Source organism: Myiozetetes cayanensis, unplaced genomic scaffold (assembly GCF_022539395.1).
Source record: "Myiozetetes cayanensis isolate MyiCay16 unplaced genomic scaffold, myiCay2020 scf1, whole genome shotgun sequence".
NCBI classification, from domain to species: Eukaryota; Metazoa; Chordata; class Aves; order Passeriformes; family Tyrannidae; genus Myiozetetes; species Myiozetetes cayanensis.
In genome coordinates, this window is record NW_026086604.1 from 44,842,291 (window position 1) to 44,858,014 (window position 15,724).

At 36.8% G+C, this 15,724-nt stretch overlaps 1 protein-coding gene across 3 annotated transcripts in view; it reads left to right on the forward strand.

The window, feature by feature from the left end:
- SS18 (SS18 subunit of BAF chromatin remodeling complex) overlaps positions 1–15,510 on the forward strand; it is a 45,349-nt gene extending 29,839 nt beyond the window's left edge. Inside the window, exons 6-11 of one of the 3 annotated variants that reach the window (XM_050323441.1) lie at positions 4,334–4,501; positions 5,224–5,328; positions 7,510–7,602; positions 8,334–8,456; positions 11,118–11,251; positions 13,370–15,510. In XM_050323441.1, coding sequence (XP_050179398.1) covers positions 4,334–4,501; positions 5,224–5,328; positions 7,510–7,602; positions 8,334–8,456; positions 11,118–11,251; positions 13,370–13,396 — 650 coding nt within the window. In that variant the 3' untranslated portion in view covers positions 13,397–15,510. The remainder of the gene's footprint in view (positions 1–4,333; positions 4,502–5,223; positions 5,329–7,509; positions 7,603–8,333; positions 8,457–11,117; positions 11,252–13,369) is intronic. The other 2 variants (XM_050323526.1, XM_050323617.1) reach the window with 2 other exon arrangements.
- The last annotated feature ends 214 nt before the right edge of the window (positions 15,511–15,724 follow it).

The window sequence follows — 15,724 nt, forward strand, 5'->3', positions numbered from 1 at the left end:
TGAACACAGTGATGAGATTGATCATGTCAAATCTGGTATGCTGGACTTTGCTGGTTCTCTAGATGTGGATAACCAGTTGCTTTATCAATACAAGTTCATGTTGTGAAACGCCTAAAGAATAGACTTCTGAGTAACAAGACCAACATAATTTTGAAGACTGAAGAAATAATACTGCTGCTTTGTGGTCATACCTGCCTGTTCCCAGTCAGAACAGCAGTCACCAGTTCAATTGTGAGTGTGGTTCCTCTGCTTCTTTAGAAGTTTCAACCATGTCAGCAGTTACCTTGTCCTCTCATAGCATTTACTGCCAGTATCTGAGTTTCAGCAGAAGGGACAACACTAGGAGACATTTTTAAACCACTAAAGTTTTCTGCAGCTCTTTCATCCTTAATGCATTTCTGATCTCCAATTTGTTAGCTTTATCTGGGACCTACTTTTAGTTTGCATTTCTGTTTCTTTCTATTTATCTTACATTTGTGAAGATTAGAAGGTTGTCACTTTTCTGAAGTCCTCTCTTGTCAGGAGGCTGCCACTGGCTCACTGCACTTACAAGAAGATCAGGTAGAAGCCCATTTTTGCTTAAATCCACATACCTTTTCTTCCCTATACATGAGGCCTTCTTATGAGATATTGGTTGGAGCACAGGGAGGTTTTTTTCTTCTCAACTCCGTATTTCAAAGTTGTCTATGCCTACTAAACAGAAATGTGGTGTATTTTTGATAACGTAGACTAGTTGTATTGAATAATGAGCAGTTCGGTTTTCATCTGTTTTCTGGCTTGCTGTATACATTCACTGACTGCATAAGACTGATTTGGATCTACATCATGCAAAATGCCTGTTTAATGACTACCAAAATTGCCTGCACTCCTCACAGGACCTACAGTATTACTAGTTAGCATCTTCAGACTTTTATCCCAGGAATACTTCCAGTATACTGATGTGTGAAGACTGCCTTCTGAACATAAAGGAACATTTACAGGGCTTTTGTACTACCAAAGTTGAAATAGTTTCTGGTAAATCCAATAAATAGTCTACTTGTGTACTGGCATATATTACAAAGATAATCCTACACAATATTTTCTTGGATTCATTTTTAACTCTGTACAAATCAGATACTTTGTCCAATAGTTCTAGAAATTCACAAATTTTCGAAAGCAGTGAGCATTCTCTTGCAGTGCACGGTTTTGTGAACTTTATATGCGAAGTCTTATCTCCAAGTCTGGAAGAAATCATGACTTCCACCAAGTGTAGCTTTTTGTGACCTGATTAGAGATTCAAGAGCTATGTTTTAAGGGGGTTGTAGAAACAATTGCTACAAATATTAGAAAGTATTACACAATCATAGAATGATTAGGGTGAAAAGGACCTGAAAGATCATCTAGTTCCAACGCCCCCACCATCTACTTCTGCAATTAGCTCAGCCTGCTAGAACTCCACCCAACCTGCCCTTGAACACTTCCAGAGATGGGGCATCCACAGCTTCTCTGGGAAACCTGTTCCAGTGCTTCATCACTCTCACAGTACAGAATTTCTTTCTAACATCTAGTCTAAACCTACTCTCTTTCAATTTAGATCCATTACCCCTTGTCCTGTCACTGTCTGCCTGTATGAAAAGTCCCTCTCCCTTCTTTTTATAAGCCCCCTTCAGGAACTAGAGGCCACTATGATATCTTTTTATAAGCCCCCTTCAGGAAGTAGAGGCCACAATGAGATCTTCCTGAAACCTTCTCTTGTTCATGCTTCTTCAACCTGTTGTCATGGGAGATGCTCCATCTCTCTGATCATCTCAGTGACCCTCCTCTGGATTTGCTTGTACAGGTCCATGGTTTTCCTGTGCTGGGGACCTCAGAGCTGGCAGTAGCACTGGAGGTGGGGTCTCAGCAGAGCAGAGTAGAGGGGCAGAATCACCTCCTTGACCTGCTGGTCATAATTCTTTCGGTGCAGCCCAGAACATGGTTGGCTTTCTGAGCTGAGAGCACATAATGCTGGCTCATGTCCAGCTTTTCAGGGGTACCCACGAGTACCCTGAAGTTCTTCTCCACAGGGCTGCTTTTAAGGAGTTTCCCAGTCTGTGCTCATGTCTGGGACTGCCCTGGCCCAGGGTGCAGCACCTTGCACTTGGACTTATTGAAATTCCTGGTGTTTACTTGGGCCCACTTCTCAAGTTTTTCCAGGTCCAATTAGATCAAAAACTAGTAGTCTTAGGTTTTTAATTAAGTTTTGGGATTTTATGTCATATTAAGTATTACACAATGAATAAATGTAACTTTCTTGTAGGCTTGATTTTTCTAAAGGAAAAACAAATTCAAAGTTCCCTCACCCATCAAAACTACTGCATAAAAGGGTTATGTTCCATGAGACCATAAAGACCATGGTGGTTCTTTTAGATGTCTTCTTAATAAGAGCGAGATGTGAACCAAACTGGAAGGAAGCCAGGCTTTCTGTTATGAACACAGCACAGCCTGATACAGGGTAGTGAATTCTCATTGTGGCTCTACAAAGCGTTAATGAAGTTCTAATTTAAAAAGCAAACAGAAAACCTCTACATTGCACCATGGGGACCCAATGCATTTTATCACATTGTATTGTGACTAATATTAATATTGTTAATTAACAAGCTTTCTTGAGATCTAGGAATATTATGGCAACAAGTTTTTATTTTTTTCAAGGCTGCCTAATGATTCTCAGTACCTCCAAACAGAAGAGCAGTGAAATGGAATAATCTAAATTACCTACTCATTTAGAAGATCAAAAAATGAAATATATTTTTACCAAGTGAAAAATAATTATATCTCAATTTAAGCCATTTTTTTACACTTTAAAATGGAAGACTTTAAAACAGAAACTTGCCATGCTGAAGGATAGAAGCATAACTGGATCTTTTTAAGTGTGGCCAATATTTGTCTTCAGAGTAAAATGAAGCTTAGGCCACTTTATTTCTCACTGAGAGATCCCACACAGGGGTTTAATGGGATTTAACTAAAGCACTTTGAATTCATACAAATTAATTATTTGTCTTAACTTTCCCTCATAACCCCACATAGACAGGATCTAAGTGACTGTATTCCTTTCCTTATAGAAATCCGTTGTCACTGTTGACTATATCTAGGCAATTTTCCAGTACTGTGGTTTCACACAGGACTTTTCTCTTGTGCTTCAGCACCTACTTATTTAAAAATACTAAATGGAATGGCAAAATTGAGCATACAGAAAAGTAGATGATATCTTCCTTTTCCTCCTGGGATGACACTTAGGAGTGGTTCTGCTAGTTTGGTGTCATGATTTGTTTGGGGTTTTAGTGAGGCAAGTTACTTGTTGTCTTTAGAGTTTATAAAATAAATTGTTTTTTAAAAAGGAAAAAAAAGTTTAGGATTTCACCTTTATAAAGTGTGCAGTATGTGTTAAGTGGTTTGAATTAACGTGCTGTTTAAAAAGTTTAACTCCTTGTCACAACTCTTTCCTCCTCATATTTTTAATACTGGAATAACTCTCTTCTGAAGCGCAGAAGCTGTGCTTTGTTAAACGTTGTATCAATCTAACCTGCAATCTCATATAATGAAATGGTGTAATCATCATTTTCATTGCCGTTTGGTGTCAGTAGGGTGCTCTTTAACTGTCTGTTTTCATTACCGAAATTTGCATTTCTCCAAGTACAGCCTTAATCAGATTTTCTCAGTTGATAAAATATGGACAGTACTTGATCTCTCCTGGTCTCTTCCCATGGTTCATAGAAACTTGATGTAACTTGATATGAAAGAATATTTTTTGGTTTTAGTTTTTCTGCACGTGCCTGTTGCGAGGTTGCCTGACTGGTACACGTGGTCTGTCTTTGCAGGCTAAATAAAATTGTTTATTTTGTGATAACAGCTCAGTGGCTTGTTGGTGGACTATAACAACAACTATGTGTGTATTAAAACTATGCCCTGAGGATTTCACAAATGTTAAATAATTTTTCTATGACTTGCCAAGGTTTCACCATCAGGCTTTCACCTACACTTTTTTTTAAAGATGCTTTTTAAAACAAGCAAACCAAAAATGGTAGAAGTGTTTCAGTATCTTTGTGCATGTGTAAACTAATGTCTGTGATTTTAAAGAAAAATCATCTGAAAAGCAACATTATTTAGGCTGACTTCTGTTTTGTAGTTTGGTTACTGAATTGATCACCTGCATTTGAATAGGTCCGGAAACAACAAATCCTTATGAAACCACTAGAAATACAGAGCCTTGTTTGGTCCATATTTAAAGGTTGAATTTTTCATGGTTTTTTTTGGAAAGATTTAGTCACAAATAATTTTTGCATGTTTGACATTTTTTGTGCCTGTCCTTCTGCAGGTCCAATGATGCACCAGCAGCCTCCCTCCCAGCAGTACAACATGCCGCAGGCAGGTGGCCAGCACTACCAGGGGCAGCAGCCGCCGATGGGAATGATGGGCCAAGTTAACCAAGGAAATCACATGATGGGTCAGAGACAGATCCCTCCGTACAGGCCACCACAGCAAGGTAGAAATTCACCTCAGTATATTTACATCGATTTTAAATAACCGTTTTTAAAACTATTTTACGTCAGTTGCCTACACCAAATTTTGATCAAATCATTTGGTGTCACAGACTTTGTTTGCACACTCTTTTTCTTACTTTTTAAGGGTGGTTCTTGCAGCAAGAGACTACTGGTATCACCATGAAACACGAAGACAAATATTTCTCTTTTTTTTTATCTTTTTTTTTGGTTCGCTCTGAGATTATGTATTCTGAAATTATGCATCTCAGATATGCTGATGCAGAATTTTTGATATTTAAATTATAGGTACAGTAAAGGAACAGAGTACCTGCTTAGTTCTGAATTCACTCAATTACAAATAAAAGGAACAATGTTCCACGATATTCCTTCTCTTTTTTTTTTCTTTCCAGTCCTTTTTGACAAGGAATAATTTTATTTTTAACACTTAGTTTGCTATATGCATTTCTAAAATGAGCTCAAACCTGAAGTTTGATATATATGATCTCAGTCTAGTGCAGCCAAACAACTCTGTGTGTGTATGTATATATAGATAGATACACTTGTTTCTTTTTTTAATTAAACCAGATTACATATGTTGTCTGTAATGCAACAGTATGGGTGGGGAATACATTTGAGAAATATTTCTCATACTAAAATCAGAAATTAGCAGCTTTATAACAGAGAAAACAAGTTATTTACGTATTGACTGGTTGTGGTTTTTCAGGCCCACCACAGCAGTACTCAGGCCAGGAAGACTATTATGGGGACCAATACAGTCATGGTGGACAAGGTCCTCCAGAAGGCATGAACCAGCAATATTACCCCGATGGTAATCTCTCATAAATGTTAACTTTCCCATTTTCTATACCTGCCCAATACTAATGTAGTCATATGCCCAAAATTAAGGGATGAGGCAAGAATAGTAATTGGATATCATACCTCACATTTACAAAACCTTCCAAATTCAGAATTGTTACTACAGTTTAAATTACTGTGACTTACTGTGACTAGTTAAATTTGCAATTATAAGCATGTAATTTGTATCACTCCCATTTGAAATTTCTTAACAACAGTTTTAGTATTTAAAAATGAATTGGAATAATTGGTTTATCTAAAAGTATGGAGAGTTCCTTAGTGTACCTAGTATGATTGAGATGAATTAAAACAGTCGTTACTTTATTATCAATAAGAGAGGGGGCGATATCCTTTTATTAAAAATTTTACTGAACTGAAAAAACTTGCTAAAAATATGTGGCTTTTCTGTAAATATTATATTTTTTTGACTTAGTGTTTAGTTTTCATGTAAGTCATACAAATGTGTTATTGCTGCTATGGTGTGGGCCTTTAGTTTAATTTGTATATAGGAATGAAATGGTCCCTGCCCTGAAGAGATTGTGGATCCTCTTTAGGTGTCCCCTCAGTGCTTTCAAGACAAGACTGAAACTTTGAATTTCATTAATCTGTCCTCCTGCCTCTTGGAATACAGAGTGCTGAAGGTTGTTGGATTGTGTTATAAGTTAGAAAAGTTGAAATTAACTTGTTTTCAGGCTGAGCAGAGACTGGGAGAACAAAGATGTTGACTCACGACTACTGTGATAACCGTGTGTGCAACTTAATGGTATCTTAAGCAGTTCAGGGAGTGTGGTATATGTTAATGTTTTAAAAACGTATACTAAGTCAAACTGTGTCATTGCCAAAGCAACTACTCATTGCAAATAGAGGGATACAAGTTAGTTGTTTGAATTTAATTTCCATTAAATTGATTTTAAGATACATCAAGACACATCTATTTAAGCTTACGTGTGTTAATTTTTGGAGATGTATGTGCAGAGTTATTATTTTACAAGTTGCATTAACTCATTAAGGCTTTAATTTTGGAACATTAATGTTACACACATGAACACTAAATGGTTACAGGAATTTACTCTAGTAAGGGCAGTTTGGTATTACCATCAACATCTCCGTGACAACACAGATTGCTTCTAAGACCTGTTCCTTCTAAAGAGTCATCTTTGGCATCATCTCATTATTACTCTTATGCAAAGACAATATTTTTTAACATTTGTTATAATGGTTAAGTATTCATATAAGATTCAGTCAGTGACATATGGTACAATAGCAGAACTAATAACAAAGGCCAACTGAGTTTTAGAACTCTTTTCTCTTTTCCTTATTTCAAAATTTTATTCCAAATTTGTAAGATTCAATTTCAAATGTAAAATAAAGTTTTGACTTGTTTTCTTGACCAAGTTAGCAACAAGATATATTTTGGTTGTTTTTAAGACAAAATATGTTTGTACTAAAACCAACAACAGGTGGGGTGCTTACTGCATATACTGGTTTCTTAATCAGAGATGCCTGTAGTCTCTGAATAGGAAGGATTGTTTGTAATGAATCTACTCAAGACTGGAATGTAGGAGGAAAAGTTTTCGTAAGACTTAAAGTAGGAATTTTGTTTGTAGGGAAAACCTTGAGAATGTTATTTTTCTGTCACTTAAAAGCTGAATTTAATGTAGACTGTGGTTCATAACTTTATTGAGCTTTGTTTGTTATATTTCACACTGCTTTTAGCATATGCTTTTGAATTGGAGATCAGCAGAACAGGTGTTAGACAAAGTATGATAATTGCTTTCTTTGTTCATTCTAATTTAATTCAGGTTATTTACATGTGAAAGGCCTAAATGCTTTCATTTTTTTCTGAGTGAAAGATAAAGTACTTCCCCCCACTCCCCCAACAAGGATTATCAGAAGGTTAAGACCATCCCTTACTGTGATGTTGCTAGAACTACTGCATTAAGCTTTTTTTCCCCCTGTCACATGTTAATTCATATGAAAGGAAATCATATTAATAAGTCTTTGGCAAGTACAATTGAAAATTCTTCTTCATGTATATCCAGTTGAAAAAAAAATTTTTTTTTTTTTTTTCATTTTTCTGAGAAATGAAATATTTTTAGGGTTTTCACTCAGAGGCCATTAACGTTTCTTCCTGTCTCTTGTCGAATTGATGTAGGTCATAATGATTACGGTTATCAGCAACCGTCGTATCCTGAACAAGGCTACGATAGGCCTTATGAGGATTCCTCACAACATTACTACGAAGGAGGTATCTATATACCTTCACACACATACGCACATACATTCCCTTTCCTCCCCCACCCGCAACGGGAACAGAAATTCTCGCACAACACAACTTATACCCATGCAAAGCTCTCGTAGAATACTAGTTGCTGGCTGTCTTGGAAATTGCAGGGAACTTGAAGCCTTCAGAATAATTTCTTGCAAACACCTAAAAATATATAACCACAATTTACCATTTCTAACAACAGTAAAATGACTAAAACACTCTAGAGATTTTTTTTTTTTTTACCTCAATGGAAATTTTTATTTAAACATAAATTTGTTGGTTCAGTTGTATATCTTTTTGTGTGTGTATATATTTTGTATAATTATAGTGCTGTTAGGAAACAGCTTGCTGATCTTGTGTAGCTAGTCTGTGCTCTTGTAGCTGTCCTTAATTTTGTCTTTTTTTTTTTTTGTTTTATTTTATTTAGCATAGTCATGATCTTATGACTGTGATGTTCCAGTAAATGTAATGCTCGTTTGGCAGAGATGCTGAAAATGCTGCAGTTCAACTTTGCAAAATTGGCTTTAACTGCAGTTTGTTTGGCCGAGTTCATTCTGTTTGGTTTGAGTTTTCTTTGTTTTGTTCAGTTTTTGAAATCAATATTGCATTTTCATTTTGTTCTTGTGTTGTTGGCTGTGCATCTTAGAAGGAGAAAAAATAATTAAATTGGTATCTTTATAAGTTTTTGCTTTCTTGCAATCATCTTACAGGAAACTCACAATACGGTCAGCAGCAAGATGCATATCAAGGACCACCCCAGCAGCAGGGTTACCCACCACAACAGCAGCAATATCCTGGCCAGCAAGGCTATCCAGGACAACAGCAGGGTTATGGTAAGAACCTAAAGACACAGACAGCAGTCACAGAAAAGTCTCAGAGACCCTTGTTGTATGTTATTCTATCCCTGTTTTACTGGGTCCAGAGGCCAGGCCTGTGCAGAACAGCTGTGTGCCTGCCCTTTCACTGGGCCAAAACAAGAAAGTTTAGAAGACAGATTCTTTTGGGAATTAGATCTGTTGGCAGTCTAGGAGAGTACAGTAGCACAGAAAACTGAAGGTGACTAAGCAGCGTTATAATGGGTGTCTTTAATTTAGAAGGACCCAGAAAACCTCTGCTCTTTTCTGTCCTCTGTAGGTGAACGCAGTCAGAAAGATGACAAAGAGCCATTTATACCCTTTCATCTGTGGATTTGCCAATTAGAACAAAATGATTTAAAAACTAGTTTAAAACTTCATCCAACGTACATGAATCATTCTTTTAAAATTCTTCTACTGATCGGTACAGAAATGCAGCTTCCACAAGAACTCGTCTTATAAATTTCACTAGTAGTGCACACCTTCTGATACATGGCAGGAACGAGAAATCTTCTGCCACGAGTAGGATAGTGTAGTCCCTGGATTCAAGGAAAACCTCCCAAACAGGAAATTGAAAGTAGTAGTATGTAATTTTTGTGCATTACTTCTGAAAACTTGAGGTCACAACAGTATACTGAAAATACTGCTCTTTTAATTTTAGATGCTTGCACATTGTAAAGTCGTAAATATTTGTCACAAAAGAAGGAATCTCTGAAGTTCCATAATTACAATCTTCTCTGAAATTCCATACATTCTATATATATTTTAACTTTTAGCTTTTTCTAAAACTTTCAGCATTGTGGGTATGTGAGGAAGTGGAGGGATGATTTGTTTGCCATATAGATAAATGCCAGATTCACTTTAAGTCTAGTTATGTTGAGACAGAGTTAAGTTTTAAGAGGATCCACTGAAATTTAGCAAGTGTTTTCCCTTAGGAGGTTAGGGATGAATTGATCATTCTAAAATAATACTCAGGTGCTTACCTTCTTCTAAACATAACATAGGAATAGAATCAAGATCAGAGTGGAGGTCTATGTAGCTCACTGCTCTGAATTTTGTAATTAAAGAAATCAAATCTGACCTATTCAGAAAATTTAGGTTAAGAAATACTAGAAGGAAAGGGATGAGGAAAACTGTTGGAGGGACTTACACAATGCAATTCGTAAAACAAAATAGCATACTTTAAAAATTCTGGTTTTTAGCAGAAATAGTTATTGAAGTTCCATTTTTATTTTATAAAATATGCCAGTGAATATTTAGAATTCAACTATAAAGGGTTACCATGAATAAATAAAGCCATGTTCATTTGTCAGATGAACACAGCACTTTTTAGGATGTCGTATTCTTGCTCAATTTAATATTTAATTGCTTTCTAATTTGCAAAAATAAATCAATATCTCAGTCATTATTATCAATCTTTAAGGTTTTGTTTCACTGTAGAAAGCTGAAACTGCATAGTTCAAGGGGATTTGAGGCCTGAGGAGAATGGTAATAGCTTATGGAGCTTTTTTTCTCCAGGTCAACATTTTGACTATCTTAGATACTACTAACAGACTTACCAGCTGATGTCATCTAAATGTCCAGTGCCTGTAGCTAAAACTACCCCTCTCTAGCACCATATCAGAGTTGCTAAAACACAGATGTGTTTTCTTCTGAGGGGAAGGAAAAAAAAGTGTTGGTTTGTTTAAAAGAAAGCACTTCTGAAAAGCTGCAAATCTTCAGCTCTTAAAAATAGACAGTTTTTAAAGGGTTGGTGTTGAAAAAGCTAACAGATCCACTGCAAATGATTCATATGGAGTGCCACTGAAATACACAGTACACCATCTCTCCCAGTGTTGGAGGAGATGGAGTTAATTTTGTTTGGAACATGGCTGCACTGCCTTATGGCAGCTTCCAGTGCTAGACAGGCTGAGCCCCTGTGAATAGTAACAGAAAGAGTTTGTACTGACAAAAAAACAACCTCCTTTTACAGCCAAAATAGACTGGAGTCAAAGTTTTGGATTTTTTCCTAGCCTTTTTCTGGAAAGCTAATATTACCAGAGGAGTATGGTGTAGATGGTGCTTTTTTCTATCCCACAGTTGCTTTTACTGGTTGTCACATCCCACGTTGTATGCATAGAACTTGCTAGCCTGACATCCCGTTTATGATTGCCTGCTGTGGTGTGAGAACTCACTCTCTGTCAGCACTCTGAGGTGCTGCTGGTCTCTTCAGAAGATCCAAATGCTAAGTGTAGCTCATCATCTGGCTGCTCCTGGCATTGTAAACTTCTGTAACTGGAGCAGCCTACAGCAGGAGGACACTGCTTCCCTAAATCCTGGAAAGGGCTCATGTTTATCATTCATTTCTTACCTTGTTCTTCTCTGTCCTGTAACCTCGTCTGTGGGACTTGCATGAATTGGTATTACATAATGAGTATATAAACGAAGGTAGATGTTTCTGGGGTTGGAGCACAGGCCCTGTCGGCAAAGGTGCTTTCCGGGGGGAAAGGAGGGCCACTCAAAAGACCTTACTACACAGCAGGGATATTTCTTAACCGTGCTCAGCTGTAAAATTCAGTGCTTTTACTGTTCTCTTTCAACACCTTAAACAGTCTTTTTTTTCTTTTCTTTTTTTTTTTTTCCCGTTTGCGTGATCTGCAGGCCCCTCCCAGAGTGGTCCAGGACCTCAGTATCCCAATTATCCACAAGGACAAGGCCAACAGTATGGGGGATACAGACCCACACAGCCTGGGCCACCCCAGCCACCACAGCAGAGGCCTTATGGATATGACCAGGTATTCTTTCATTTGATGAGAAAGTTGTGCTCCTTACTTATTTAATAATCTTAAGATTCTTATGGACATTTAAACAAATGAATTTGAGAACGTGGTCTCTCAGGTATGTATGTACCGTTCTTATGGCTTTTATTTCTTGATGAGTTACCCAGAATCATTTGTCTAGAGTTGTGACTTAGTCATTCTCTCCTGAGTTTGCTAAGTTTTAATGCAGTTTGGCAAAGTGAGGCCCTTCAGGCAATCTTTTTTGACTTTAAGGTTTCATAACCTCATGGTGAATGAATAATACGAAAGACAAGGTTCCTAAATCTAATGGTGGACTATTTTTCATTATTGCTTTGCAATAGAAATGGTTGAATTGATTTTCCAGAAACACAAATCCTAATCCTAATCTTCCTCTCCAGTTGCAAAAGCACCTCAGGTGTTCCACTGAGGTCCTTTAACTGTAGAGCTGTATAGGAAGACACAGATTTTTTCTCTGAGCAGTATCAGGGGGACATGGGAAAGCAGTGACCCGAAAATCAACTGCTTCCTTCTTATCACTGCTAAGATAAGTTTGAAACAAAGAAACAACAACCCACCATAACTGCAGGCTGGAGTTGTAGTGCAGGACTCCTGTAAAAAAAGCTGTCTTAGAATTAAAGGATGAAGCAGAGGTTTTATTCCTGTAGAAGGTGCTAAACTCTAAAAATCTAATCTTTGCAGTATGAATCGTTCAGAAATGTCATTAAAACATAAACTGTTACTTTCCTTGGTGTAAATAAAATGCAGATCAACTAAATTATCAAGTTGAGATTCTAGCATTTAAATAAAATACTGGTATGTCAGTATAAGATCAGTTGAACTTTCAAGAAAAACTTTCCCTTGGAAAGTTGCCCACATTTTTAAAGGAGAACAGTTGGCATGCTTTCTACAGAAACTGGAAAAGACAAAAAGGAACAAACTCTTTCAGTGTGGTAGTTTAGAGATGCAGTTACTTCTAATTATTTATCAGATAAACAAAATGTTTATGCACAGAACTAGTAACTTTCTCTGCAAAAAATAAGCTAGAGGAAAATTCTTTGCTTTTGGCAAATATAGGATCAAGGAAACTTAATCACAATTTGCTGAGTTTCTTCCACTTTTTCTTGCAGTAGGAGTGGATAACCCTCTCTGTAGATAGACTCTACTCCTCTGGTTTGTGCAGTCTTAAGTTCTACTGGGAAAGTCAATTATCGAAGACCTCTCTTTCATACTAGACATTCCCATAGGAATTGTGCTGCTTAAATTCTCATCTAGCAGCTGTTGCGAAACTCTTCTTCATGACTGATCGTTATATTACAATGGAACAAAACTAACATTGCAACATAAAACTGAAATTTAAAATACCACCTTATCATGATGGTACTTAACACACAGAATGGTGGCAGGACTGCAGTTCGGAGCAGGTTCACTTCCTAGCACACTGCTTCTTTCTGCAAACCTTGAACTCTGTGGTGAAGGATCATGGTAAGCTTGTAGCATTGATGCTTTCACCTCTGCCCACCTCTGCAGTACATGACATTCTTTCAAAAGAAGGAGAATATCAATAAGGGTAATAACTCTGTGTATTGGATCTGTGGAATAATTGCTTCCCATAGGATATGTGGACTAGTTCTTCATGTTCACTAGGATGTGCCTTGGTTTTTGAGATACATGTACAATTGTGTTATGCTTGATAGGTGAATATTTTTAGGTATCTCTGTGTCATGGTTAGTTTCCTAAATTACTTTGAATTTAGGTGACCTTGTCCTTTTGAAATAATTTTCAAAGTTCAGGTGGGAAGTAATCCCCATCTTTTTATTTTTTGATGATGTTCTGCAAATTTCACAGCAGTCTTTTGAATGTAACGGTATATACTCTTTTGATACAGGTTCCTGGATTTAAATCCATGTCATTGGTCTTACTTTTACATCAAAGCACGAAGGATTTTTAGTGAGATGAAACTATAACCAGTTACTTATATCAGTTTTATCATTTATTGCTTTTGTTTCCAGCTTTTATCATCACGGTTTATTTGGATGGTCTTCTGATTTCAACTTTTAATACAGGAAAATGTGCCTTGTGGTCTGATTATGTATTCTGAATTTTTTTTTTTAGGGTCAGTATGGAAATTATCAACAATGAGAAAGTACTCACATTCCGGTAGGCAATATCTGTTAGCAGCCATATTGTCTCCTCAGCACTGTGGACATCTTCCCAAGATGAGAACCTCCCATTCCACCTAGCTTTTGGAAAAATCTTGTGGCTGTTTTATGGTATACAGTCTTTATGGGTTAATTGTTAAAGACTGTAGATTCTCAGAAACTGATTTCACATCTCTACTCTAGATGGCAATATTGGACAGAAAATCTGTGACATAACAATTTGCAGTGAGTTGAGGACTGTATGTCAAATAGACTGTTACTGACTGAAAGGTGCGAACAGCTTTGTATGTTTATGAAGGTTATGGGAATTTAATATTTTTTTCCATGAATTTTTTTTGTAGGGGGGAAAGGGGAAATGCACAGCATTTTTACAGCAGCAATATTTTGTATATAATGTTTTTCATGGGGTGAATATGCAAGACAGTACACTACTCGCTGGGCAGGATAACAAATCTACTGTTAAAATGGGTAGGGCATGGTAAGTGCTTGATTGTATTAGTCTCGAAATGGTGTACGATCAAGCTAACAGTGAAAAAAGATGGAGAACATCCTACATCACTGATAAGTTCGCGTACAAAGATAGAGAATCCCAGTTATCTCAATGGGAACATAATTAAGGGCAGTGTAATATAGTCATGTGCAAAGATTAATTTTTTAAGCTTTCCAATTTTTCTGAGTGAAGCGGTTTTGTAAAAATTGTTTCTAACAGTTTGACAATTTTCTGCAACGTTTTTTGGGTAACAAGATAAACGTTTGGGTTTTATTTCTCAAGTGTTTTGTCAGAGCTTTGCATAAGCAAGCTGTAATCCCTCTTATTAATTGCAATAACAAAGAAAATGACAAGTGTTAATTTTACTTGGCTTGAATATGCAAAGAACTTGAAAAAGTATATGGAGAACAGGACTGTATTGTATAAGTGTATTTTAACCTTTAGTTGAATAATTTTTATGTATCAGAATAGCCTAGAGGACTTTTTAAAACCTATCTAAACTTTTGTTGTGGTTTAGGAATGGTATTCCCTAATTTTGTGTTCCCACTGACACACTCCAAACCACATGCCACTCGCTTGCTCTTCTCTCCCCATCCACCTCTGCTGCGGTGGCTGGAGAGGAGAATTAGAGGCACAAAAGGTAAAGATCATGTGTTGACATAAGAACAATTTACTGTAAACAGCAATGAGATAAGAAAACAGAAAACAAACAGTAACAGCAACAATACTAATGACAAAGGGTACAAGAAAGAGGCAAATGAGTCACACTTGCTCACCACGTGGAGCCTGGCAATTCGAGAACCACAGTCAGGCTACAGGACCCTGGAAAGTGACCTGAGGTGGTACAGAACAACCTCTGGGTCCTAGCCATGCCCCTCCTGGCTACTGCAACAATTAACCCTGTCCTGGCCGGAACCAAGACAACTTTTCTAACTGGGCGTTAATAATTTTAGAAAGGGGGCATTTTCTGTGTGTGTTGATTTTTCTTTCTGGTTAACATGAGACCAAGGGGATGTTTTGTAACATCAAATGTAAAACCTGTTGGTGAGGTAAATGCCAAATTTTATTTTGAGTTGCGTTAATGCTTATAGTGTTGCATGTGAGATAGAGGCAGCACCTTGATCAATAGCATAGTACACAAAAAATTGGTTTTGCGACTGTCCTGCAACTGCGTATCAGATAAACAAATGGATATTCTGTTCTCTGTTCTGCAGGAATATATACATTCAAGAATTCCTGGCAACTTTTATAAAGGATAAAAGTTAAAATTAGTCCAAGAGTAAAATAATATTTGGGTTTTTTTCAGTTGGCAATCAGTGTTGGGGGAAATAAAAAAAGAAAATCAACTGGTGTTCCTAGTATGTATGACATTATACATGGAAGACAAGATTTTCAATTTGTTCATCCTTTTTAAAGGGAAAACAGTTTTCTTAAAGTCAGTAGAAAATACACATCAAGGTTTGTACAGATACGGGATGAGGAACATGATAATGAATGAAAAGCTTGTAGGTTCTGTGCCAATTTTCCACCACTGTGTACTTCATTGCTATTTAAAACTGTACTCCATGAATTCTAACGGAAGAATAAATTATTTGTGATTTTAATTTTCTCATTTGTTTCTTTAAATTAGATCCCTATCACTTTGATGTCTCGTCTGGAGACTCTGCTGTGGGTTTTGATTTTATAGAAGTTTGGCCAGAATAACCAAACCGTATTTGCAGTCTAGGACTTTATCAAAATTCTCTTGCCATAGCCAAGTTAATTAGAATTAACTGTTCAGTAATCAGCATGTTGTGTAGGTTGTTTGTTAAGAAATCC